Genomic DNA, 20,559 nt, shown 5'->3' with positions numbered 1-20,559 from the left:
AAACTTACAGTAATAAATCCTCACAAATATTTGCCCCGTGTCTCCGAGTCGAGAGAAAAACAAACATGCGGAAGGCGACGGTTCACTGAGAGTTTTCGGTAGGCTGGTGGGCAGCATAACGGTTCTGCAGCAAAGACTGTGATGCCTGATGCTTTAAGGTCCCAGGTTCAATCCCCAGCTGAGCAGTGCTCTGGTCTCCGTGTGTAACTTTCTCTCTGTGTTTCTCTGTATGTCTCTCTCTCTCTCATTAAAATAAATAAGCAAAACATTAAAGAAGTGTTTTTGGTGATTTAGGAGGTGATAAGAGTGGAGAAAGTGTTGGACTCTCAAGCGTGAGGTCCAAGTTTGATCCCTGGCCCCACATGTGCTAGCGTGATGCTCTGCTTCTCTCACTCACTCTCCCAACTCTCTCGGAAATAAACAATTATTCTTCAAAAAAAAAAAAAAGTTTTCAGCAAAGATATTTAATGCAGGTGGGAAATCATCCAAGATACCAACAGTAAGACCACGTTTATTTGTTTTAGACAAAGGTAGAGACAGAGGTAGAGAGACACAGAGAGAAAGAAACCACAAGACCACAGCTTCCTTCAATGCAGAGGGCCAGGCTCAGACCTGAACTTCACACAAAGCAAAGAAGTGCACTCCCCAAATGTGCTGTTTTGCCAGCCCAGAACCTTATATTTAAGTGAAGAAACTACCGGCTTCACAAGAACCCAGCTTACATCACTGCGGACGCTGTCAAACTGCTTGTAAGAAGTATGAAGGAGTGTGTGTACCTCATGATTGATGACAGTCCAACCGCAGGATGAATCACTGTCACTGGAATTTTCAGACATCTTTCACATCTACAAAAGAAAGCATGTTGAGAAACACACTGACATATGGGATGCTTTATAAAAGTCTGTAGTAGGCCGTGTTTCTTTGGTCCTTACATAATGGGGGAAATGTAAGCTAGACAGAAACTGAATCAGTTATCCACGAGCCGAATAAGGAAAACGGTTTACTACCTTTCAGGTAAAACTCAAACAACCCACCCAGACTGACCCCTCAGTCTCAGGCATGGTGGTCCCACTCTCTGAGCTCAACTATCTCCCCAGTTGCTAAGGAAACACGTCTGTATTTGTTGCTTTTGGTTTTGTTTAGATACAGGGTGAGAACACCACAGCACTGAAGCTCCTCTCAGTGCGGCAGGGGCCAGACTTGAACCTAGGTAGCATACAGAGCAAAGCAGCACTACTTCATCATCAGCTACTTCATCAGCCCTAAATAAATATTCTTAAAAGAAAGACAGTGGTCAGGGAAGTGGTGCAGTGGATAAAACACTGGACTCTCAAGCATGAGGTCCTGAGTTCAATCCCCGGCAGCACATGGCACATGTACCAGAGTGATGTCTGGTTCCTTCTCTCTCTCTTTCTCATTAATAAATAAATAAAATCTTTTAAAAAGAAAGATTAAAAAAAGGGGCGGGGGTGGTCTACCTGGCTGAGTGCTCATGTTACAATGCACAAGGACCCAGGTTCAAGCCCCTGGTCCCCACCTGCTGGGGGAAACTTTGTGCGTGGTGAGGCAGGGCTGCAGGGGTCTGTCTCTCTTCCTCTATATCCCCTACCCTTCTTGATTTCTGACTGTCTCTATCCAATACATAAATAAAGATAATTGAAAATTTAAAAAAAAGAAAGGAAGGAAGGAGGGAGGGAGGGAAGGGAGGGAGGGAGGGAGGGAGGGAGGGAGGGAGGGAGGGAAGGGAAGGAAGGAAGGGGTTGGGTGGTAGTGCAGCGGGTTAAGCACACATGGTGCAAAGCGAAAGGGACAGTGTAAGGATCCTGGTTTGAGCCCCCAGCTCCCTACCTGCAGGGGGGTCGCTTCACAAGGAGTGAAGCAGGTCTGCAGGTGTCTGTCTTTCCCTCCCCTTTTCCGTCTTCCCATCCTCTCTCCATTTCTCTCTGTCCTGTCCAACAACAGCTATAACAACAACAATAAAAACAAGTGCAACAACAAGGGCAACAAAAATGGGAAAAACGGCCTCCAGGAGCAGAGGACTGGTGGTGCAGACACCGAGCCCAGCAATGACTCTGGAGGCAAAAAAAAGATAAAGAAAAATAGCTGATGACTAATAGTATAAAAATTAACATTTTTCAGACAAACAACTTACCATCTAAAGTGGGACAAAAATGACTGTGACTTTTAATGCCATGCTAGAGCATCACCATCATTATTTTACTGGGTGGGGGAGGCAGCAGAAAGGTTACGTGAGCAGACACTGATGCCTGTGGCTCCCAGGTTAAATCTCTCACACCACCATAAGCCAGAGCTGAGAAGTGCTCTGGAAAAAATAAATAAATAAAATAAAATAAAGTAAAGCAGAGGGTTGATAGCATAATGGTTTTGCAAAGAGACTCTCATGCCTGAGGCTCCAAAGTCCCAGATTCAATCCCCCACACTACCATAAACCAGAGCTGAGCAGTGCTCTGGTTAAATAAATAAATACAATCCCTATTTTATTTATTTATTTTGTCACTAGGGTTATTACTGGGGCTTGATGCCTGCATAAAAAAAGTGTACCGCTCCTGGTACTCTCCCTACCCCCCCTCTTTTTTTTTTTTTTTTTTTGCCTCCAGGGCTACTGCTGGGGTCGGGTGCCTGCACCACAACTGCACTATTCTATTTTTCCTATTTTGCTGCCCTTGTTATTGTTACCATTGCTGTTGGACAGTAAAGAAGAAATTGAGAGAGCTGAGGAAGACAGACAGGAGAGAAAGATAGACAGACACACCTGCAGACTTGCTTCACTGTTTGTGAAGTGACTCCCCTGCAGGTGGGGAGCCGGGGGCTTTGAGCCATGTGAGCTCAACCCACCGTGCTACCGGCGACTCCCCAATGTTTTGCTTTGTTTTGTTTTGTTTTGCTTTGCTTTGCTTTGTTTTTTGACCAGAGCACTGCTCAGCTTTGGTTCATGGTGGTGTGGGGAATTGAACCTGGGACTCTGGATCCTCAGGCATGAGAGTCAGTTTGCTCAACCATTATGCTATGTACCCCACCCAGTGCAATGTTTTTTAGACATTTTTTAGACAGCGTGTTTTTAAGGTGCATGAGTGGCCAAGCAAACTGGAAGGCGGTGCAGTATCTGGAGTACTGGACGCTCTGACATGAGGGCCCCAGCGTGATTCCCAGCATCGCCTAGGCCAGGGTAATGCTCTGGTGTTCTCTCTCTCACTTGAGATGTTTTTAAATTAATTAACGAAAATCTGATAGAGACAGAGAGAAGTTGAGGAGGAAGGGGGAGACGAAAAGAGAGACAGAGAGACACCTGCAGCACTCATGAAGCTCACCCCTGCAGGTGAGCATCAGGGCTTGAACACCGGGTCCCTGCGCGTGGTCACCTGTACTCTAACAGCCGCGCCAGCCATCACCTGGCCGCTCCTTTCTCTCTCTTGTTAGTAAACAAAACTTCAAAAGAAACTGCCAAAATTAAAAAACAGAATGCAAAAGAATTTTTTTCACCCCCATTTAGACAACAGCAACAAAAAAGATCTCACCCCGGAAAGATTTCCCAAGGACCAACGAAAGAGCTCACTGGGTGGCTGCCCCGTGCTGCTTTGCCATGTGCCCAGGCTGGTGCCCGTCCGTCACCACACCGAAGGAAGCTCTGGTGCTGTGATCTTTTTCACTTTCTCTCTGCCTCTGTCTCTATAAAAAAAATAGGGGGTGGGGATGGGGGTGGCGCAGCGGGTTAAGCGCACATGTAGCCAAGCACAAGGACCTGATCAAGAATCCGGTTCGAGCCCCCGGCTCCCCACCTGCAGGGGAGTCGCTTCCCAGGCGGTGAAGCAGGTCTGCAGGTGTCTGTCTTTCTCTCCCCCTGTCTCTCTGTCTTCCCCTCCTCTCTCCATTTCTCTCTGTCCTAGCCAACAACGATGACAACAATAACAAGGGCAACAAAATGGGAAAAAATGGCCTCCAGGAGCAGTGGGTTTGTAGTGCAGGCACTGAGCCCCATCGATAATCCTCGAAGCAAAAAAAAAAAAAAAGGAGGGGGGGACGGATTTCCCAAGAGAGAACATGAACTGTATTAAAGTATTAAAGAAACCAATATAGTAAAATGAAATGTAAGAATATGGAAGTTCTACAAAGGTAATCAGCCTGGGGTAGGAGACAGCTAAATCATGAAGGTATCAGCATTCGGGCGCACAAAGCCCAGCACCACACGGGATCCCTGAGCAGTGCCCTGCTGTCTCTCCCTCTCATCTTTTCAATCTGCATATATCGCAACTAAACAGAATGAAAACACAGGCCCAGAGCACTGGAACTACACAACTGCACGGTTATGGAACTGCCAGGAAGAAGGAAGGAAGGAAGGAAGGAAGGAAGGAAGGAAGGAAGGAAGGAAGGAAGGAAGGAAGGAAGGAAGGAAGGAGGTAGGTAGGTTAGGAGGGGAAGGGAGGGAGGGAGGGAGGTTAGGAGGGGAAGGGAGGGAGGGAGGGAGGTTAGGAGGGGAAGGGAGGGAGGGAGGGAGGTTAGGAGGGGAAGGGAGGGAGGGAGGGAGGTTAGGAGGGGAAGGGAGGGAGGGAGGTTAGGAGGGGAAGGGAGGGAGGGAGGGAGGTTAGGAGGGGAAGGGAGGGAGGGAGGTTAGGAGGGGAAGGGAGGGAGGGAGGGAGGTTAGGAGGGGAAGGGAGGGAGGGAGGGAGGTTAGGAGGGGAAGGGAGGGAGGGAGGGAGGTTAGGAGGGGAAGGGAGGGAGGGAGGGAGGTTAGGAGGGGAAGGGAGGGAGGGAGGGAGGTTAGGAGGGGAAGGGAGGGAGGGAGGGAGGTTAGGAGGGGAAGGGAGGGAGGGAGGGAGGTTAGGAGGAAAGGGAAGTAAACATGAGTAAAATATGTATTTTAATATTTTTTAATTTGATAGGGTAGAGATTGAGAGAGAAAAGGAGATAAAAAGGGAGAGAGAATGAGAGACATTGGGGCTTGGTGGCGGGGCATCTGGTTGAGTGCACATGTTACAGTGAGCAAGGACCCAAGTTTGAACCCCCGGTCCCCGGCCACAGGGAGGAAGCTTCACGAATGGTAAAGCTGTGCTGCAGGTGTCTCTCCCTCTCCCTCTCTGTCTCACCCTTTCCTCTTGATTTCTGACCGTCTCTATCCAATAAACAAATAAATATTAAACATTTAGGGGAAAATAGAGACAGAGAGACACCTGCAGCCCTGCTTCCCCACTCATGAAGCTTCCCCCTGCAGGTGGGGACCGGGGGACTTGAACCCGGGTCCTTCAGCACAGTAGCAGTGCATTCAACCAGGTGCACCACCACCTGCCCCTTAAAATGTACATTTTTACAATTCATTTTTTTAATTGTGATTAATTGTGGGTTACAAGATTGTAAGATTACAAGGACTAGTTACATACTGCACGCACCAACAAAGTTCTGTCCTCACCCTCCTAACGATAGCCACCTTAGTTCAACGGGAATGAGATATTACAAAAGCCATCACTAGTGGTCGGGGAGATGGTGCAGTGGGTGGAATATCAGACTCTTTAGCATCAGGTCGCGAACTGAGTCCCCAGCATCTCGTGTGCCAGATGGAGCTGTGGTCCGACCTCTTTCTCTCAGCCTCTCCCCTCTATCTCATTAGCAACACCATCTTTTAAAAAAATAAATAAAAATATTTCTATTAAAATGTGTTTAAAGAGTATCACAAAGACCATATAGCGCTCTTAAAAGCATGAATTTCTTTCTTTTTAAAAATTATCTTTATTTATTGGATAGAGACCACCAGAAATTGAGAGGAGGGGAGACAGAGAGGAAGAGAGACAGAGAGACACCTGCAGCCCTGCTTCACGGCTCGCAGAGCTTTCCCCCTGCAGGCGGGGTAGCGCGCATTTTCCAAGGAACAGAGATTAAGATGAAGGAACAACTTAGAAGTCCCCAGACCTGTGGGTGTAAGGGCTCAATAACCGTGAGCACCTACATTTAGCCAGTACTGGTCGGGGAGGAGGCGCAGAAGGGCAGGGTGAGGAGAGATCTGAGAAGGCCTGGATCACAGTCCGAGCAACCAAATGACGAAGAAAGAGAGTAGGCCTCTGGCTTATGTGACATGGGATAAGAATGATTAGGTTGGGCTTTAATACGCAGAACCTTTGTTTTCTAACAATGTAGCCTATTGACTGAGGAGATGAAAAAAACAGAGACAGTCTTTCAAAAGAAAGTGGTGTTCAACTTTTCCAAGCTTTGGGTCCATGATTGCTCAACAATTTGTTTGGCTTTGTATGTTAACTCTCTTTTCAGTCACCAGGTTCCAGGTGTCATCAGGATGCTGGCCAGGCTTCCCTGGACTGAAGACCCCACCAATGTGTCCTGGAGCTCAGCTTCCCCAGAGACCCACCCTACTAGGGAAAGAGAGAGGCAGACTGGGAGTATGGACCGACCAGTCAACGCCCATGTTCAGCGGGGAAGCAATTACAGAAGCCAGACCTTCTGCCTTCTGCATCCCACAATGACCCTGGGTCCATGCTCCCAGAGGGATAGAGAATGGGAAAGCTACCATGGGAGGGGGTGGGTTATGGAGATTGGGTGGCGGGAATTGTGTGGAGTTGTACCCCTCCTACCCTATGGTTTTGTTCATTAATCCTTTCTTAAATTTAAAAAAAAAAAAAGGAAAAAAAAAAAAAAAGAAAGTGGTGTTCATTGGGCTGGGACAGCTATAGCAGATCTGAATCCCTCAGATCAAAGTGCTCGCCTTAGTCAGGCCCAGCTTAATTCTCCGCATAAGTCAGCCCCAGGGAGAAAAAAAGGAAAGGGAGGTGGGCGGTGGCGCAGGTGGTGCGAAGCACAAGGACCATCCTAAGGACAAGGACCGCGGAAGGATCCCGGTTCGAGCCCCCGGCTCCCCACCCGCAGGGGAGTCGCTTCCCAGGCGGTGAAGCAGGTCTGCAGGTGTCTTGTCTTTCTCTCCCCCTCTCTGTCTTCCCCTCCTCTCTCCATTTCTCTCTGTCCTGTCCAACAACGACATCAATAACAACAATAATGATAAAACAAGGACAACAAAAAGGAATGAATAAATAAATAAATAAATAAATAAATAAATATAAAAAAGAAAAAGAAATTAAATGAGGAAAGGCTGTTTTGGGCCAAAGGGAAGGAGGAAATGAGGAGAGGAAGAGGAGAGAAGTGAGGGGCAGATGACAACACTAAGACTTCAGTTTTTTTACTCTGAGTAAAACTAGAACCAACTTAACTGAAATAGCATGGGAAGCAGAATAAAAAAAAATTTGCAAAGCAACTATATAATGAGAGAGGAGGGGGCAGAAGGAGATGGTGGTGGTGGTCTAGACCAAAGTGGTAACAACAAAAATAGTGAGATTAAGAAGACTTTACGGGAGTCGGGCTGTTGCCCAGCGGGTTAAGCGCAGGTGGCGCAAAGCGCAGGGACCGGCGTGAGGATCCCGGTTCGAGCCGCGGGCTCCCCACCTGCAGGGGAGTCGCTTCCCAGGCGGTGAAGCAGGTCTGCAGGTGTCTGTCTTTCTCTCCCCCTCTCTGTCTGCCCCTCCTCTCTCCATTTCTCTCTGTCCCGTCTAACAATGACGTCAATAACAACAACAATAAAAAACAACAAGGGCAACAAAAGGGAAAATAAATAAATATAAAATATATATAAAAAAGACTTTACACAGGGGCAGGGTGGTGGCACACCACGTTCACATGTTACCATGCACAAAGACGTGGATTCAAACCTTCTCTCTGCATTTCACCCTCTATCTAAAAAGAAAAAAGGGAAAAAGTGGCCGCCAGGAAAGGTGGAGTCAGCACACATAGCACAAAGCGCAAGGACCTGCACAGGGTCCCAGTTCAAGCCCCCGGCTCCCCACCTGCAGGGGTGATACTTCACAAGTGGTGAAGCAGGTCTGTAGGTATCTCTCTCCCTCTCTATCTCTCCCTCTTTCCTCAATTTCTCTCTGTCCTATCCAACAGCAACAACAACAAACCACCACCACCAGGAGAAGTGGGATTCACAGTGCAGGCACCCGTGGAGGCAAAAATAAATAAATGAATAAATAAAACTAATAGTAAAAATAGCCCTAGTGGAAAAAAACAAACAAACATATACACACTTTAAACACGCAGACAAAGAGGACTTACTGATACACCCCAGGTACTGCGGGCCAAGGGGTGCGCCCCGGGGGCCTAAGAGGGCTGGTACTGAGACAGGGAGAAGTCAGTGGCAGCAGGTTGCAAAAGGAGACTCGCAAACTGAGTGCTAGCCTGCAGGCAGTTACTATCACCTGCAAGTGCTAAGTGAACAGCTGCAGCAGAATCTGGGGGCGGCTCTAGGTGAACACGCAGCGTAAACCCCTTTCAGCGGCAGGTGTCCAGGCAGCGGAGAAACAGTCAAGCCCGGCGGGAGCGGGAGGACAGTTACCTGGTGTGCCGCTGCCCCTCATTACTACCGGCAGCTACATTTTACCGTGAGGAGGAGGAGCTCTCTCACGCCCACCTTCTAGAATCACATGTGATGGAGAAGAATGCGGCATTATTCCCCCACACGGCTAGGATTCTGATGCAGACTGGCCAATGGGCTGCCAGCAAGGCCCCAAAATACATCTGTGTGCTGTGATGGACATGAGAGTCACCCACAGCACCTTCTCAGGGGCCTCTTTCTGTACCACTCTCTAAGGTTCTGGAACATGCGCCTCCCACAAACAATGCAGCCTTGTCTACTTTACCAGGAACCATGCGGAAAGGGGAGAGGATGCAAGAGTAATCCTACGGGATATTTCCTTTTAAGCGCGAGCTATTTTGCCAGCCCCTCCGGACTATTTTGAACATGTGCATGACACTCATTCAACGCGCTCCTACTGAGCAGTGTGTCCTGCACAAAATACTGGGCAGGGGCTTTTTGCTAAAGGTAAGGATGGAGAAGGGCTGAGGGCAGGCTCCCCGAGAGTGAACTTACATCCTAGAAAGAGGATATACACAAGCAGACTGTCTAGCAAGTTGACAGCAAGTGCTGTGGCGAAAAACAATGGAAAGGGGTGAAAACTGACAGCAGGGAGTGGCGGTCACAGGTCAGAATCTCAAATAAGGTTGCTGGGAAAGTCTCCTGGGAACAAGAGGGCACTTACTTCTCCACAACCTGCCAAGAGGGTGACCACCACTTCACATTTCTGATCAGCTCGTGGCAAAAAAAAATTCCTTATTTTAATCTGCATTTCCCAGATCATTTCATGGGACACTTTTTTTTTGCCTCCAGAGTTATTGCTGGGGCTGTGCCTGCAGGAGGAATCCACTGCTCCTGAGGCCATCTTTTTTTCCATTGCTGTTATTGTTGCTGTTGTTACTGCTGCTGCTGTTGTTGGATAGGACAGAGGGAAATTGAGAGAGGAGGGTAAGACAGAGAGGGGGAGAGAAAGACAAACACCTGCAGACTTGCTTCACTGTCTGCAAAATGATCACCCTGCAGGTGGGGAGCCAGGGACTCGAACCCCGATCCTTACGTCGGTCCTTGCCCTTAACCCACCGCGCTACTGCCTGGCCCCCAAGACCTAGGTTTTATAGTTTACTTTAGAAAGTCTTTCCTACTCCTAATAGTTACAGAACTATTCTATATTTCTGTATTTTTTACTGCTACTAGCCCAGAGCTTAGGCTTTCAACATTTAGCTATTTATTCTGTGTATGTATTTTTTTAATATTTTTTTATATTTATCTTTTTTTATTTATTCCCTTTTGTTGCCCTTGTTGTTTTATTGTTGTAGTTATTATTGTTGTCATTGTTGTTGGATAGGACAGAGAGAAATGGAGAGAGGAGGGGGAAGACAGAGACAGGGAGAGAAAGACACCTGCAGACCTGTTTGACCGCTTGTGAAGCGACACCCCTGCAGGTGGAGAGCCAGGGCTTGAACCAGGATCCTTATGCGGGTCCTTGTGCTTAGCGCCACCTGCGCTTAACCCGCTGCGCTACAGCCCGACTCCCTGTGTATATATTTTTTAGAGAGAAAGGCAGCATCAACATTCAGCCATTTATTCTGTGTATGTATTTTTTAGAGAGAGGCAGCATCAACATTCAGCCATTTATTCTGTGTGTGTACTTTTAGAGAGAGAGGCAGCATCAACATTCAGCCATTTATTCTGTGTGTGTACTTTTAGAGAGAGGCCGCATCAACATTCAGCCATTTATTCTGTGTGTGTACTTTTAGAGAGAAAGGCAGCATCAACATTCAGCCATTTATTCTGTGTGTGTACTTTTAGAGAGAGGCCGCATCAACATTCAGCCATTTATTCTGTGTGTGTACTTTTAGAGAGAGGCCGCATCAACATTCAGCCATTTATTCTGTGTGTGTACTTTTAGAGAGAGAGGCAGCAACAACATTCAGCCATTTATTCTGTGTGTGTACTTTTAGAGAGAGAGGCAGCATCAACATTCAGCCATTTATTCTGTGTGTGTACTTTTAGAGAGAGGCAGCATCAACATTCAGCCATTTATTCTGTGTGTGTACTTTTAGAGAGAGGCCGCATCAACATTCAGCCATTTATTCTGTGTGTGTACTTTTAGAGAGAGGCTGCATCAACAGTCAGCCACCTGTAGGAATAAGTTTCCAAAGTGATGAAGGAGGGCTGCAGGTATCTCTCTGTCTCTTTCCCCCTCCCTGCTCATTTTCTCTCTGTTTCTATCTAATAAATAAATAAATGTAAATAGGGGCGAGACAGTGGCTCTCCATGTAGAGCACAACCATTACCAGGCAGGAAGACCCAGGTTAAGCCCCAGTCCCACCTGCCGGGGGACACTTCACGAGTGGTGGAGCAGTGCTGCAGGTACCTCTCCTCCTCTCTCTCTGTCTCAACCTCTATCAAAAAAGGAAGAAGATAAATAAATGAAGGCCACCATAAACGGAGGAAGCTACGTTGGCACAGGATCCCAGCAGTAGCCCCGATGGTAAAAATAAAATCAAATAAAATTGAAATAAAGTGAATAAACATGAATCCAGGAGCCAGGGAGGCGGTTCAGCAGGGAGAGCCCAGGGCTTGCAAGCATAAGGGTTCGACTCTTACAGTGATGATCTAGTCTCTCTAAATAAAGGAACATACTATTTTTAATCCTTTTCCGGAGTATGAATTGAAAATCCTAGGGAGATTAAGCTACCCGTGTGTATGAAGGTATATTTCTGCTACCAACAATTGTGATTCGAAAACATCCTGCCCTTCCAGGATTATCACATCTTCGTTTTAGAAATGCCTCAAAGAACAAAGAAATACAGAAGCCAGAGGGGCCCGCGTAGCCTTCACTTCAGTATTTGCCTTTTACGATGGGGACTTCCGAGTCCTGACTCTGTTTGCTCATTTTCTCTAAGTGTTTACCAGCTGTTTTAACTGAAGGCCGGAAACAGCGCAGACGGGCTGCCCAGCACAGGACTTGCACACCTGCGGTTCCCAGTCTGACACCTGTTGTTCCACGTGGTGGCGATACCTCTGGCCTCTCTGTATCTCTCTCAAATGTACTCATAGTAAATAAACAAAACAGCCATAGTTTTCAGAAACTTGGTTTAGGGCCAGCAATACAGCTTACCTGAGCACGCACCTGCCTGGCCGTAAGGGAGGCCGAGGCCCAGTGTGGGGCTGAAACCCACGCCAGATGGGAGTTAGCTCACCACGTGGTCTGTCCTCTCTCCCTGTCTCTTACTGTCTAACAGAGCTGGTTCGGAGCAGCGCTCTGGCAAAAACAAAGCAAAAATCTGCACAAACTGGATCACTCACTTTTTTACTAACAAATCATTTTCATACCTAGTTTGTTCTTCACAAATACTCCCCAAGTAAGGCAACTGGCTGTAACTTACACAGATGGAAACAAGGAAGACTCCTACATTAAGCCACGTGTCCCTCATGAACGCATTCTGATCCCAAACCCATGCTCTGTTTGCATTTCATCATGCTGGCAAAACCAAAAGTAAGGTCTTAATGGGTGGTGACTTACGGACAAGTGCTAAAGTAAAATCAGACTGTGGGGAGTCGGGCGGTAGCGCAGCGGGTTAAGCGCACTCCCAGGCGGTGAAGCAGGTCTGCAGGTGTCTGTCTTTCTCTCCCCCTCTCTGTCTTCCCCTCCTCTCTCCAGTTCTCTCTGTCCTATCCAACAACGACAGCATCAATAATAACTACAACAATAAAACAACAAAGGTAACAAAAGGGAATAAATAAATATTTTAAAAAATTAGACTGTGGGGAGCTGGGTGGTTGCGCACCTGGTTAAGCACATATGTTACAATGCGCAAGGACCCAGGTTCGAGCCCCTGGTCCCCACCTGCAAGGGAGAGCTTCACAAGTGGTGAAGCAGGGCTGCAGGTGTCTCTGTCTCTCTCCCTCTCTATCAACCCCTTCCCTCTCAATTTCTGGCTGTCTCTATCCAATAAACAAATTAAAAAATTAGACTGTGACAGAGGAAAGTCTTTAACTCATTAAATTTATTTTATAAAACATACTTCAGAAAACCCAACATGCCTTTAAACATGTTCCCATGCTTTAAGTGCCTTTTAATAAAAATCCACACAAGTATCAGTGAGTTACAACTCTTACTACACTATAAGGCAGAATTTCATCTTAGGTCTCAAGCTGAGGGTTTTTGTTTTGTTTGTTTTTTCTTCTTCAAGCTTATCTGATGCAATCCAATGGACATGACCTCTGAAATCGACTCAGATTTTTAACTGTCACGAGCTAGTCAAAACTGCAAAACTGCAGGGGGAGGGGAGGACCTTGACCGTGTTAAATCATCACCTACAATATGGCAACTTCCTCACCGTAACCACACAGACACAAACACTATCCGGCCCCCAGAACTTCTGCAAGGCTAGATGAGTCTGCATGTTCAGTTTTGAAATACCCTGGGCTGCACAGGCCGTGCTGCTGTGTCCATACGCTTTACACACTCAGAAACTTCTACGACTTTAGCAGTTATGCTTTACACACTCAGAAACTTCTATGACTTTAGCAGTTTTTTCTGAACTTTTTTAACCTTAAATTTTACAAGAATATAATTTGTGAATCTAGCTAGTAAATCAAAAATATTAATCAAGTAAACAAACCTCTTTTGTCCTATAAACAGACCCAAAGATCTAGTGTACTGGGTCAACAAAGCAGGCAAAACATACAAAATTTAAAGGTAAGAGTACTGAAAAGAAATTGAAATTTGAAGAGAGAAGCTTACCTCCAAAGAAGACAACAATGAGAAAATAAAGTATGAATACTAGTTTGGGAAATAAAAAAGCAAAAGCATCAGGGTGGATAATTAAGTACTTAGAATTTGGGCAAAAATCTGCTTTTTTCCAGACTGACAACCATGAACCAACTGTCTGTCCCTAGAGAATATGAAACGTACAGACTATTCCTAAAGAGCATTTTCTGTTCTTACGACAGAAAACAAAATGTGGACTAAGTGAGATGATTCTCGCCTAGCCACTTCCAACATACCCCCATTTATGGGAAAGTCAATAAGCAAAATGCCAGACACAGAACGTATTACTACAAGTGATCAATGTAGAAACAAAGGGTAAACTGCTCCACTAACTAATAACCACACAGCTGATTTCCCCACTGGCCAAGGCTTAGAGAAAGTAAGCAGCTGCTGCTCCATCTACCCAGATCTCTCTGGCAAACAGGCCAGCCGCCTTCACGGGATACTAAGCACTGAAGAAATGCTAAGCTCTGGGGGGCCTGGCGGCGGGGGAAGCGCAGGGACCGGCGTGGGGATCCCGGTTCGAGCCCCGGCTCCCCACCTGCAGGGGCGTCGCTTCCCGGGCCAAGGGCAACAAAAGGGAAAGTCGAAAAAGGAGTGGCGCTGAACGGCAGCGTGTGTGCGGTGTGGAGAGATGTCTTCTGAAAGCTTCGCTGATAGAGCCACTGGGAACATTCGGGAACAACAGGCGCCGGGCACGTGCGCCGCCTGCACAGTGGGAGCAGAGCGGACTGAAGGCGGGCGAGGCGCAGACAGACGGACAGCCGCAGACTCCCCGCCGCCCCACCGCTGCGCGGCGTCCAGACGCTCCGCCTCCGCTTCTCGCGGCCGGGCACCGGCGCCAGGTGCGCTCACTACGGGGTCTCCGGGGCCGGCACACCTGCCGGGCCGCACAGACACACGCACGGGGTCTCCGAGGGGCCGACGCCCGCGCCCGCGCCCCGTGTCCGCACCCGCACCCCGTGTCCGCACCCGCACCCCGTGTCCGCACCCGCACCCCGTGTCCGCACCCGCACCCCGTGTCCGCACCCGCACCCGCACCCCGTGTCCGCACCCGCACCCGCACCCCGTGTCCGCACCCGCACCCCGTGTCCGCACCCGCACCCCGTGTCCGCACCCGCACCGTGTCCGCACCCGCACCCCGTGTCCGCACCCGCACCCCGTGTCCGCACCCGCACCCCGTGCCCGCACCCCGTGCCCGCACCCGCACCCCGTGTCCGCACCCGCACCCGCACCCCGTGTCCGCACCCGCGCCCGCACCCGCACCCCCTCTCTGTCTTCCCCTCCTCTCTCCATTTCTCTGTCCTATCCAAAGACGACGACATCAGTAACAACAACAATAATAATAGGCGCAACGAGGCCACAAGAAGAAGGGCAACGAAAGCGGGAGAGAAGGAAACGGCCTCCAGGACGGAGGGTCACCGAGCACCGAGCCCGGCAGTCGCCCCGGAGGCGACAAGGAAACAAACAAACAAACAACAGCGAGACCCGCCCCGCGCCCGCACCCCGCCGCAGACCCCGCGGCCTCCGCGACCGGCCGGGGCTCGAACCCGCGCCGCAGACCCCCGGCCCGGGGCGCCCCGCGACAGGCGGCCTCGTGGGGACACTGCGCGGCCGCGCCCAGCCGCCCACCCGCCCGCGCCCTACCTGCAGGGGCGGCGCCACCTCGGGCCGGCGGCGCCAGCTGTCGCGGTGTCACCCGGCGCTGCTCCCGGCGCGGCAACGCCTCGCGTCAAAACAACATCCTGCCGTCGGGCGGCGGCGGCCGGGCGGCGCGCGCGGGGCATGCCGGGACCTGTAGTCCAGCCCGCGCGGCCAGGCGGGGCGGCGGCGGCCACGGGACTACAACTCCCGGGGGGCGGCGGGGCTGCGGCGGCCAAGCGGCCGGAAGTCGGGCCGGGCGGCCCCGAGCATCACAACATCCGGGCGTGCGCGGCTGGTTGCTGTGGCAACGGGCTGCTGTGCGCGGCTGCTGGACGCGCGGGTTTCTCCTTCGGAGCCGCGGCGGCTGCGTGTCGTCCTTCCCGCCGCCAGCGTAGCCTCGGGGAGCCGCGGCGGGAACAGCTGCGCTTGCTGGGAAAGCTGATGCGAGGCCTGGAGGGTGACCGAGTACGACTGGGCGGGTCCGGGCAGGGGGCCGGGTTCCTGTTCGCCTTTTTAACGTACTTCGTTCATTCCCTTGCGTTGCCCTTGTCGTTGTTAGTATTGCTGTCATCGCTGTTGTTGGACAGGACAGAGAGAAACGGAGAGAGGAGGGGAAGACAGAGAGGGGGAGAGACAGACAGACAGACACCTGCAGACCTGCTTCACCGCCTGTGAAGCGACTCCCCTGCAGGTGGGGAGCCGGGGGCTCGAACCGGGATTCTTATGCCGGTCCCTGCGCTTTGCGCCACCTGCGCTTAACCCGCTGCGCTACAGCCCGGCCCCCGATGCGCTTTATTTTAGCCCCGAAGCGGCGCCCGGCCCGACCCCGATGCGCTTTATTTTAGCCCCGAAGCGGCGCCCGGCCCGACCCCGATGCGCTTTATTTTAGCCCCGAAGCCTCGCCCGACCCCGATGCGCTTTATTTTAGCCCCGAAGCCTCGCCCGACCCCGATGCGCTTTATTTTAGCCCCGAAGCCTCGCCCGACCCCGATGCGCTTTATTTTAGCCCCGAAGCGGCGCCCGGCCCCGATGCGCTTTATTTTAGCCCCGAAGCCTCGCCCGACCCCGATGCGCTTTATTTTAGCCCCGAAGCAGCGCCCGGCCCCCGATGCGCTTTATTTTAGCCCCGAAGCCGCGCCCGGCCCGACCCCGATGCGCTTTATTTTAGCCCCGAAGCGGCGCCCGGCCCCCGATGCGCTTTATTTTAGCCCCGAAGCGGCGCCCGGCCCCCGATGCGCTTTATTTTAGCCCCGAAGCGGCGCCCGGCCCCCGATGCGCTTTATTTTAGCCCCGAAGCAGCTGGCGGGGACCCTCAGCTGGACAGTCCTGACTCTGCTGGCTTTATTCTGACTTACCCTGCGCTGCCGCCGCCTTTCTGGTTCTCCTTCCAAGCTTCGTAGTTCGTTAGCCGGCTATTCTGAGTTCCTCTTTGGCCTGAATTCCCGGTGAAATGCTCTCACTCCTCGGCTTGCTTCTCGGAGAGCGGCCTGTCTGAGCGTCTGTGCACCTGCGACTCGTGTCGCTGCTGTCCCATGATGTCCCATGATGTGCATCTTTCTAAAACCACAACACTGGTCAGTTCTGGTTTTTGGTGGTGCTGGGGATTGAACCTAGGACACTGGAGCCTCAGGCCTGAGAATCTCTTTGCATAACCATTATGCTGTCTACCTTTTCCCCTATAGAAGAACACTTTCATCTAAGTCACACAGATAATAACAGTGCTAACACTGGGATGTAGCACTGGTGACACCTCATTTTTATTTATTTTTTTACAGCTCTTACAGCAGACAGTGTATAAACAAGTCTCCCATTTAGCAAACTTGGGGGCTCCTTGTACCACCCTGCAGGTGTGTCTCTGTATCTTCACATTCCTTCCAAAGATCTGGGCCTGAAATGTGTTTTAACCACATTCAAGGCTGTCTTCCAGATTTACCGTATTTTAGTTTACTATCTTTTTTTTTTTTTTTTTAGCAGAACGCTGCTCAGCTATGGTTTCTCTGGTGCAGGGGATTTCGCTCCTGGGAACCTGGGACTTTGGAGCCTCAGGTATAAGAGTCTCTTTGCTGAACCATCATGAAGTCTAGCCTCTTATTATTACACTTTATCAAGTCTAGCCCCTTACCTTATTACATTTTTTTTTTAACCAGAGCACTGCTCACCTCTGCCTAAGATGGTGCGGGGAGATTGAACCTGGGACTTCAGAGCGTCAGGAATGAAAGTCTGTATAAGCACTCAGCTATCTCCGTCCCCTTCAATCCCTGGATATTTTATGTGGATGTAAATGTACAAAGCTTTCCAAGAGAGAAGAGCACTGCTATGGAGAAAAGACTTCGACTTCCAAATAAGCTCCCAGTGTGTTCAGTTGGCAGTGAGGCGCCCCCAAGGTCGTGCTGGTACTCAGCAAGGTGGGGGGGGGGTGCAGGCATCTTCACACCCTTCCGAGCACCACGGGCTTTGGGCAGCTGTGCCGACAGGTGTGAGGACGCAGCACGCTGGGCCTGCAGTTCTTTTGTGATGAGTGATGTCAGACACCTCTTCGAAAGTGCCTGTCGGCCATCTGTATGTCTTTGGAAAAATGCCAGTCAGGTCCTCTCTATACTTTTTTTTTTCAAGTTTTAAAACTTTATTTGCATATTTTAAAAATTGTGCATTCAGTAATTAAAATCATTGAACAAAAAAATGGCGATTTGGTGTAGCTGCACTTACTAGCCCGCAGGCCGCCTTAGACCGGCTGGATTGTGACTCTAGGTCTCCGTCTCCCTCCCAGCCCCTCCTCCACCAACATGCAGGTTCTCTCCTCCCTGGCCAGCCAGGGCTTTATGTAGGGGTGGGAGAGGCAGGCTCGGCCATCCCATCGTTGTCGGTGGTTCTTGCATGTGGAAAGGGGCAGCACAGTCATGTAAACGCAACCCAACCTCTTTGCATCTTACAAAGTTAAACAGCTAAAAGCAGTAACTACGTAAGAAGGCAGCTCGCGGGACGCGGTGTGCGCACTGGCGACGCCTGCCTCTCACCATTCAGCGGCTTGCTTCCCCTGTTCAGGCGTTTCTTCTGAAGGCGGGGGGTTTCCTCTGGGGTTTCCTCTGTCTCCTTCAGTCTCGCTTTAGCGAATGTCTCAATCTTGGCCACATCGGGTTTGTCAGACATGGTTGCGGAGGAGAGCGGACCGGAGAAGCTGACCTGCCCTCGGTACTTTTAACTGGGGCTGTTTGGGGAGACAGCCGCCGGTGGGGCACCTGGTTGTGCACAAGGACCTGGGATGGAGCCCCGGCTCTCCACCTGCAGGGGGATGCTTCCTTCACAAATGGTGAAATAGATCTGCGTATAGGGCTCGAGCTCTCTCTCCCTCTCCCTCTCCCACTCCCTCTCCCCTCTCAATTTCTGTCCTACCAAATGAAATATCACTTTAAAAAAAAATGAAAAGATGGCCACCAGGAGCAGTGGATTTGGAGTGCCCTAGTGATAAACTCTGGTGGCAAATAAAATAAAATAAATGAATCAAATCAGATTGTTTGGGGATCTGCTGTTAGTAATGCAAGTTCCTTATGTATTTTGGTGATTAGCTCCTGACCTGATACATTCTAAATATTCCCACCCACTTTGCAACTTGTCACTTCATTCTTTTGGTTTCTGCTTTGATTTGTGTTGCTTTTTAAATTTACCATAATTACATTTCATTTTTTGTTTTTGTTGATTTTGTTTGGTAACCAAAAACAAAGTTTTCATAATCAAAAACAAGTTTCCAAGGCCAACATCAATGATCTAAAAATAGATATATTTATGGGAGTGAGGCCCGAAGCATCACGCTGGCACATGTAATGCCAGGGACCAAACTCAGGCCCTCATGCTTGAGGGTCCAATGAGTTACCCACTGCGCCACCTCCTGGACCACTAGGAGCTTTATTTGATATTTTTCTGGTTTTTCCTAGGAGTTAAATGGCTTCCGGTCTTCCAGTTAAGTCTGTTTTTAACACCAGAGCGCCGCTTAATCTGGTCTAGGGTGGTGCGGGGGGGGGGGGGGGGGGGGGGGGTTTAACCTGTTTGTGACACCAGAGCGCCGCTTAGTCTGGTCTAGGGTGGTGCGGGGGGGGGGGGGGGGGGAGGTTTAACCTGTTTGTGACACCAGAGCGCCGCTTAGTCTGGTCTAGGGTGGTGCGGGGGGGGGGGGGGGGGGTTAACCTGTCTGTAACACCAGAGCGCTGCTTAGTCTGGTCTAGGGTGATGCGGGGGGGTTTAACCTGTTTGTGACACCAGAGCGCCGCTTATTCTGGTCTAGGGTGGTGCGGGGGGGGGGGGGGGTTAACCTGTTTGTGACACCAGAGCGCCGCTTAGTCTGGTCTAGGGTGGTGCGGGGGGGGGGGGGGTAACCTGTCTGTAACACCAGAGCGCCGCTTAGTCGTGGTCTAGGGTGGTGCGGGGGGGGGGGGGGGGTTAACCTGTTTGTGACACCAGAGCGCCGCTTATTCTGGTCTAGGGTGGTGCGGGGGGGGGGGGGGTAACCTGTCTGTAACACCAGAGCGCCGCTTAGTCCTGGTCTAGGGTGGTGCGGGGGGGTTAACCTGTCTGTAACACCAGAGCGCTGCTTAGTCTGGTCTAGGGTGATGCGGGGGGGGGGGTTTAACCTGTCTGTAACACCAGAGCGCTGCTTAGTCTGGTCTAGGGTGATGCGGGGGGGGGGGGTTTAACCTGTTTGTGACACCAGAGCGCCGCTTAGTCTGGTCTAGGGTGGTGCGGGGGGGGGGGGGGTTAACCTGTTTGTGACACCAGAGCGCTGCTTAGTCTGGTTTAGGGTGGGCGGGTGGTTTAACCTGGGACTTTGGAGCCTCAGGCCTGAGAGTCTCTTTGCATAACCATCGTGCTATCTAGCCCTGCCCCCCAATTAAATCTTTAATCCATTTCAAACTATGTTTTGTGACCGGTGCAAGGTAGGGCGGGGCTGAGTTCTCATGTTCTCCTGTAGTGTTGGCTGATTTCCAACGCAGGGTGGTCTGATGTGCTTGCTTTCTTCTAGGCTAAGAAAAGCAGTTCTGCTGCAAGCCCGGGGCAGCAGTCAGCCGCCCAGCCGGCTCCTTGTGTGAACCCTGGCAATCCCGTGTTCTCCTGCATGCTGGACCCGAAGGCCCTCAGCACGGCGACCTCGCTGTCCAAACCCAAGATGATCATGTACAAGACCCAGTCAAGCTACTACGGCGAGTGCTCCTCTCTGCCACAGTTCTTCCCCTGCGTCTTCACTCCAAAGGAGCAAGTGTTTTCAAGCCATCTTAAAGCTACCGGGTTCTATCAGAATAATACCCTGAACACTAGCTCTGACAAAACCAGGACTCTCGATTTCCCGAACTTCCAACACACTCTGTGAAGATGTTATCCTTTCTCTATGTGAAAGAAAATGCCTGCATAAAGGGCAACAAAAGGGAAAATAAATAAATATTTTTAAATAATGCCTGCATGAAAAGAGTTTTAAATCTCAGGTCGAAACAGCACTGATATCCAATCAAGGATATTTATATTCGGTCAGCTATATATTTACTGACTATTCAATGCAAGCACAAATGTGCTATGAATAATATGATCTTATTTTACAATCCTACTTTGCTAAAAATGAATTTGTGAGTGGGATGGTAGTCACTTTACCAACAAATATTTAGCTAGTTACAAGAGAAAGCTAAATTCAACAATGAAAATTATAGAATTAGATTATGTTTTAATATGAAGT

The 20,559-nt window shown here is 50.1% G+C and overlaps 2 protein-coding genes across 5 annotated transcripts in view; one reads left to right on the top strand and one right to left on the bottom strand.

Annotated features, from left to right (window-relative positions):
• CCPG1 (cell cycle progression 1) overlaps positions 1-14,966 on the bottom strand; it is a 46,504-nt gene extending 31,538 nt beyond the window's left edge. For 2 of the 4 annotated variants that reach the window (XM_060178206.1, XM_060178208.1), the window contains exons 1-2: positions 14,850-14,966; positions 777-845 (exon numbers count right to left, since the gene is read on the bottom strand). In XM_060178206.1, the coding sequence (XP_060034189.1) occupies positions 777-836 (60 nt within the window). In that variant the 5' untranslated portion in view covers positions 837-845; positions 14,850-14,966. Of the gene's footprint in view, positions 1-776; positions 846-2,152; positions 2,174-14,849 lie in introns of those variants that run through there. The other 2 variants (XM_060178209.1, XM_060178207.1) reach the window with 2 other exon arrangements.
• On the top strand, positions 14,956-20,284 carry PIERCE2 (piercer of microtubule wall 2). Its single transcript, XM_060178228.1, has 2 exons — positions 14,956-15,311; positions 19,858-20,284. The coding sequence occupies exons 1-2, from the start codon at positions 14,988-14,990 to the stop codon at positions 20,200-20,202; spliced, it is 669 nt and encodes a 222-aa protein (XP_060034211.1). The 5' UTR covers positions 14,956-14,987; the 3' UTR covers positions 20,203-20,284.
• Positions 20,285-20,559: the final 275 nt, after the last annotated feature.

Source organism: Erinaceus europaeus, chromosome 18 (assembly GCF_950295315.1).
Source record: "Erinaceus europaeus chromosome 18, mEriEur2.1, whole genome shotgun sequence".
Lineage (NCBI taxonomy): Eukaryota > Metazoa > Chordata > Mammalia > Eulipotyphla > Erinaceidae > Erinaceus > Erinaceus europaeus.
The sequence above is the reverse complement of the archived record's forward strand: the minus strand, read 5'-3'. Positions and strand labels throughout refer to the sequence as shown.

Bases quoted from the DNA above. Each gene is read 5' to 3' on its own strand.
- PIERCE2 (XM_060178228.1), top strand. From the start codon at position 14,988: ATGCCGGGACCTGTAGTCCAGCCCGCGCGGCCAGGCGGGGCGGCGGCG. The intron at 15,312-19,857 runs GTACGACTGGGC...GCTTTCTTCTAG, and splicing joins GAGGCCTGGAGGGTGACCGA to GCTAAGAAAAGCAGTTCTGC.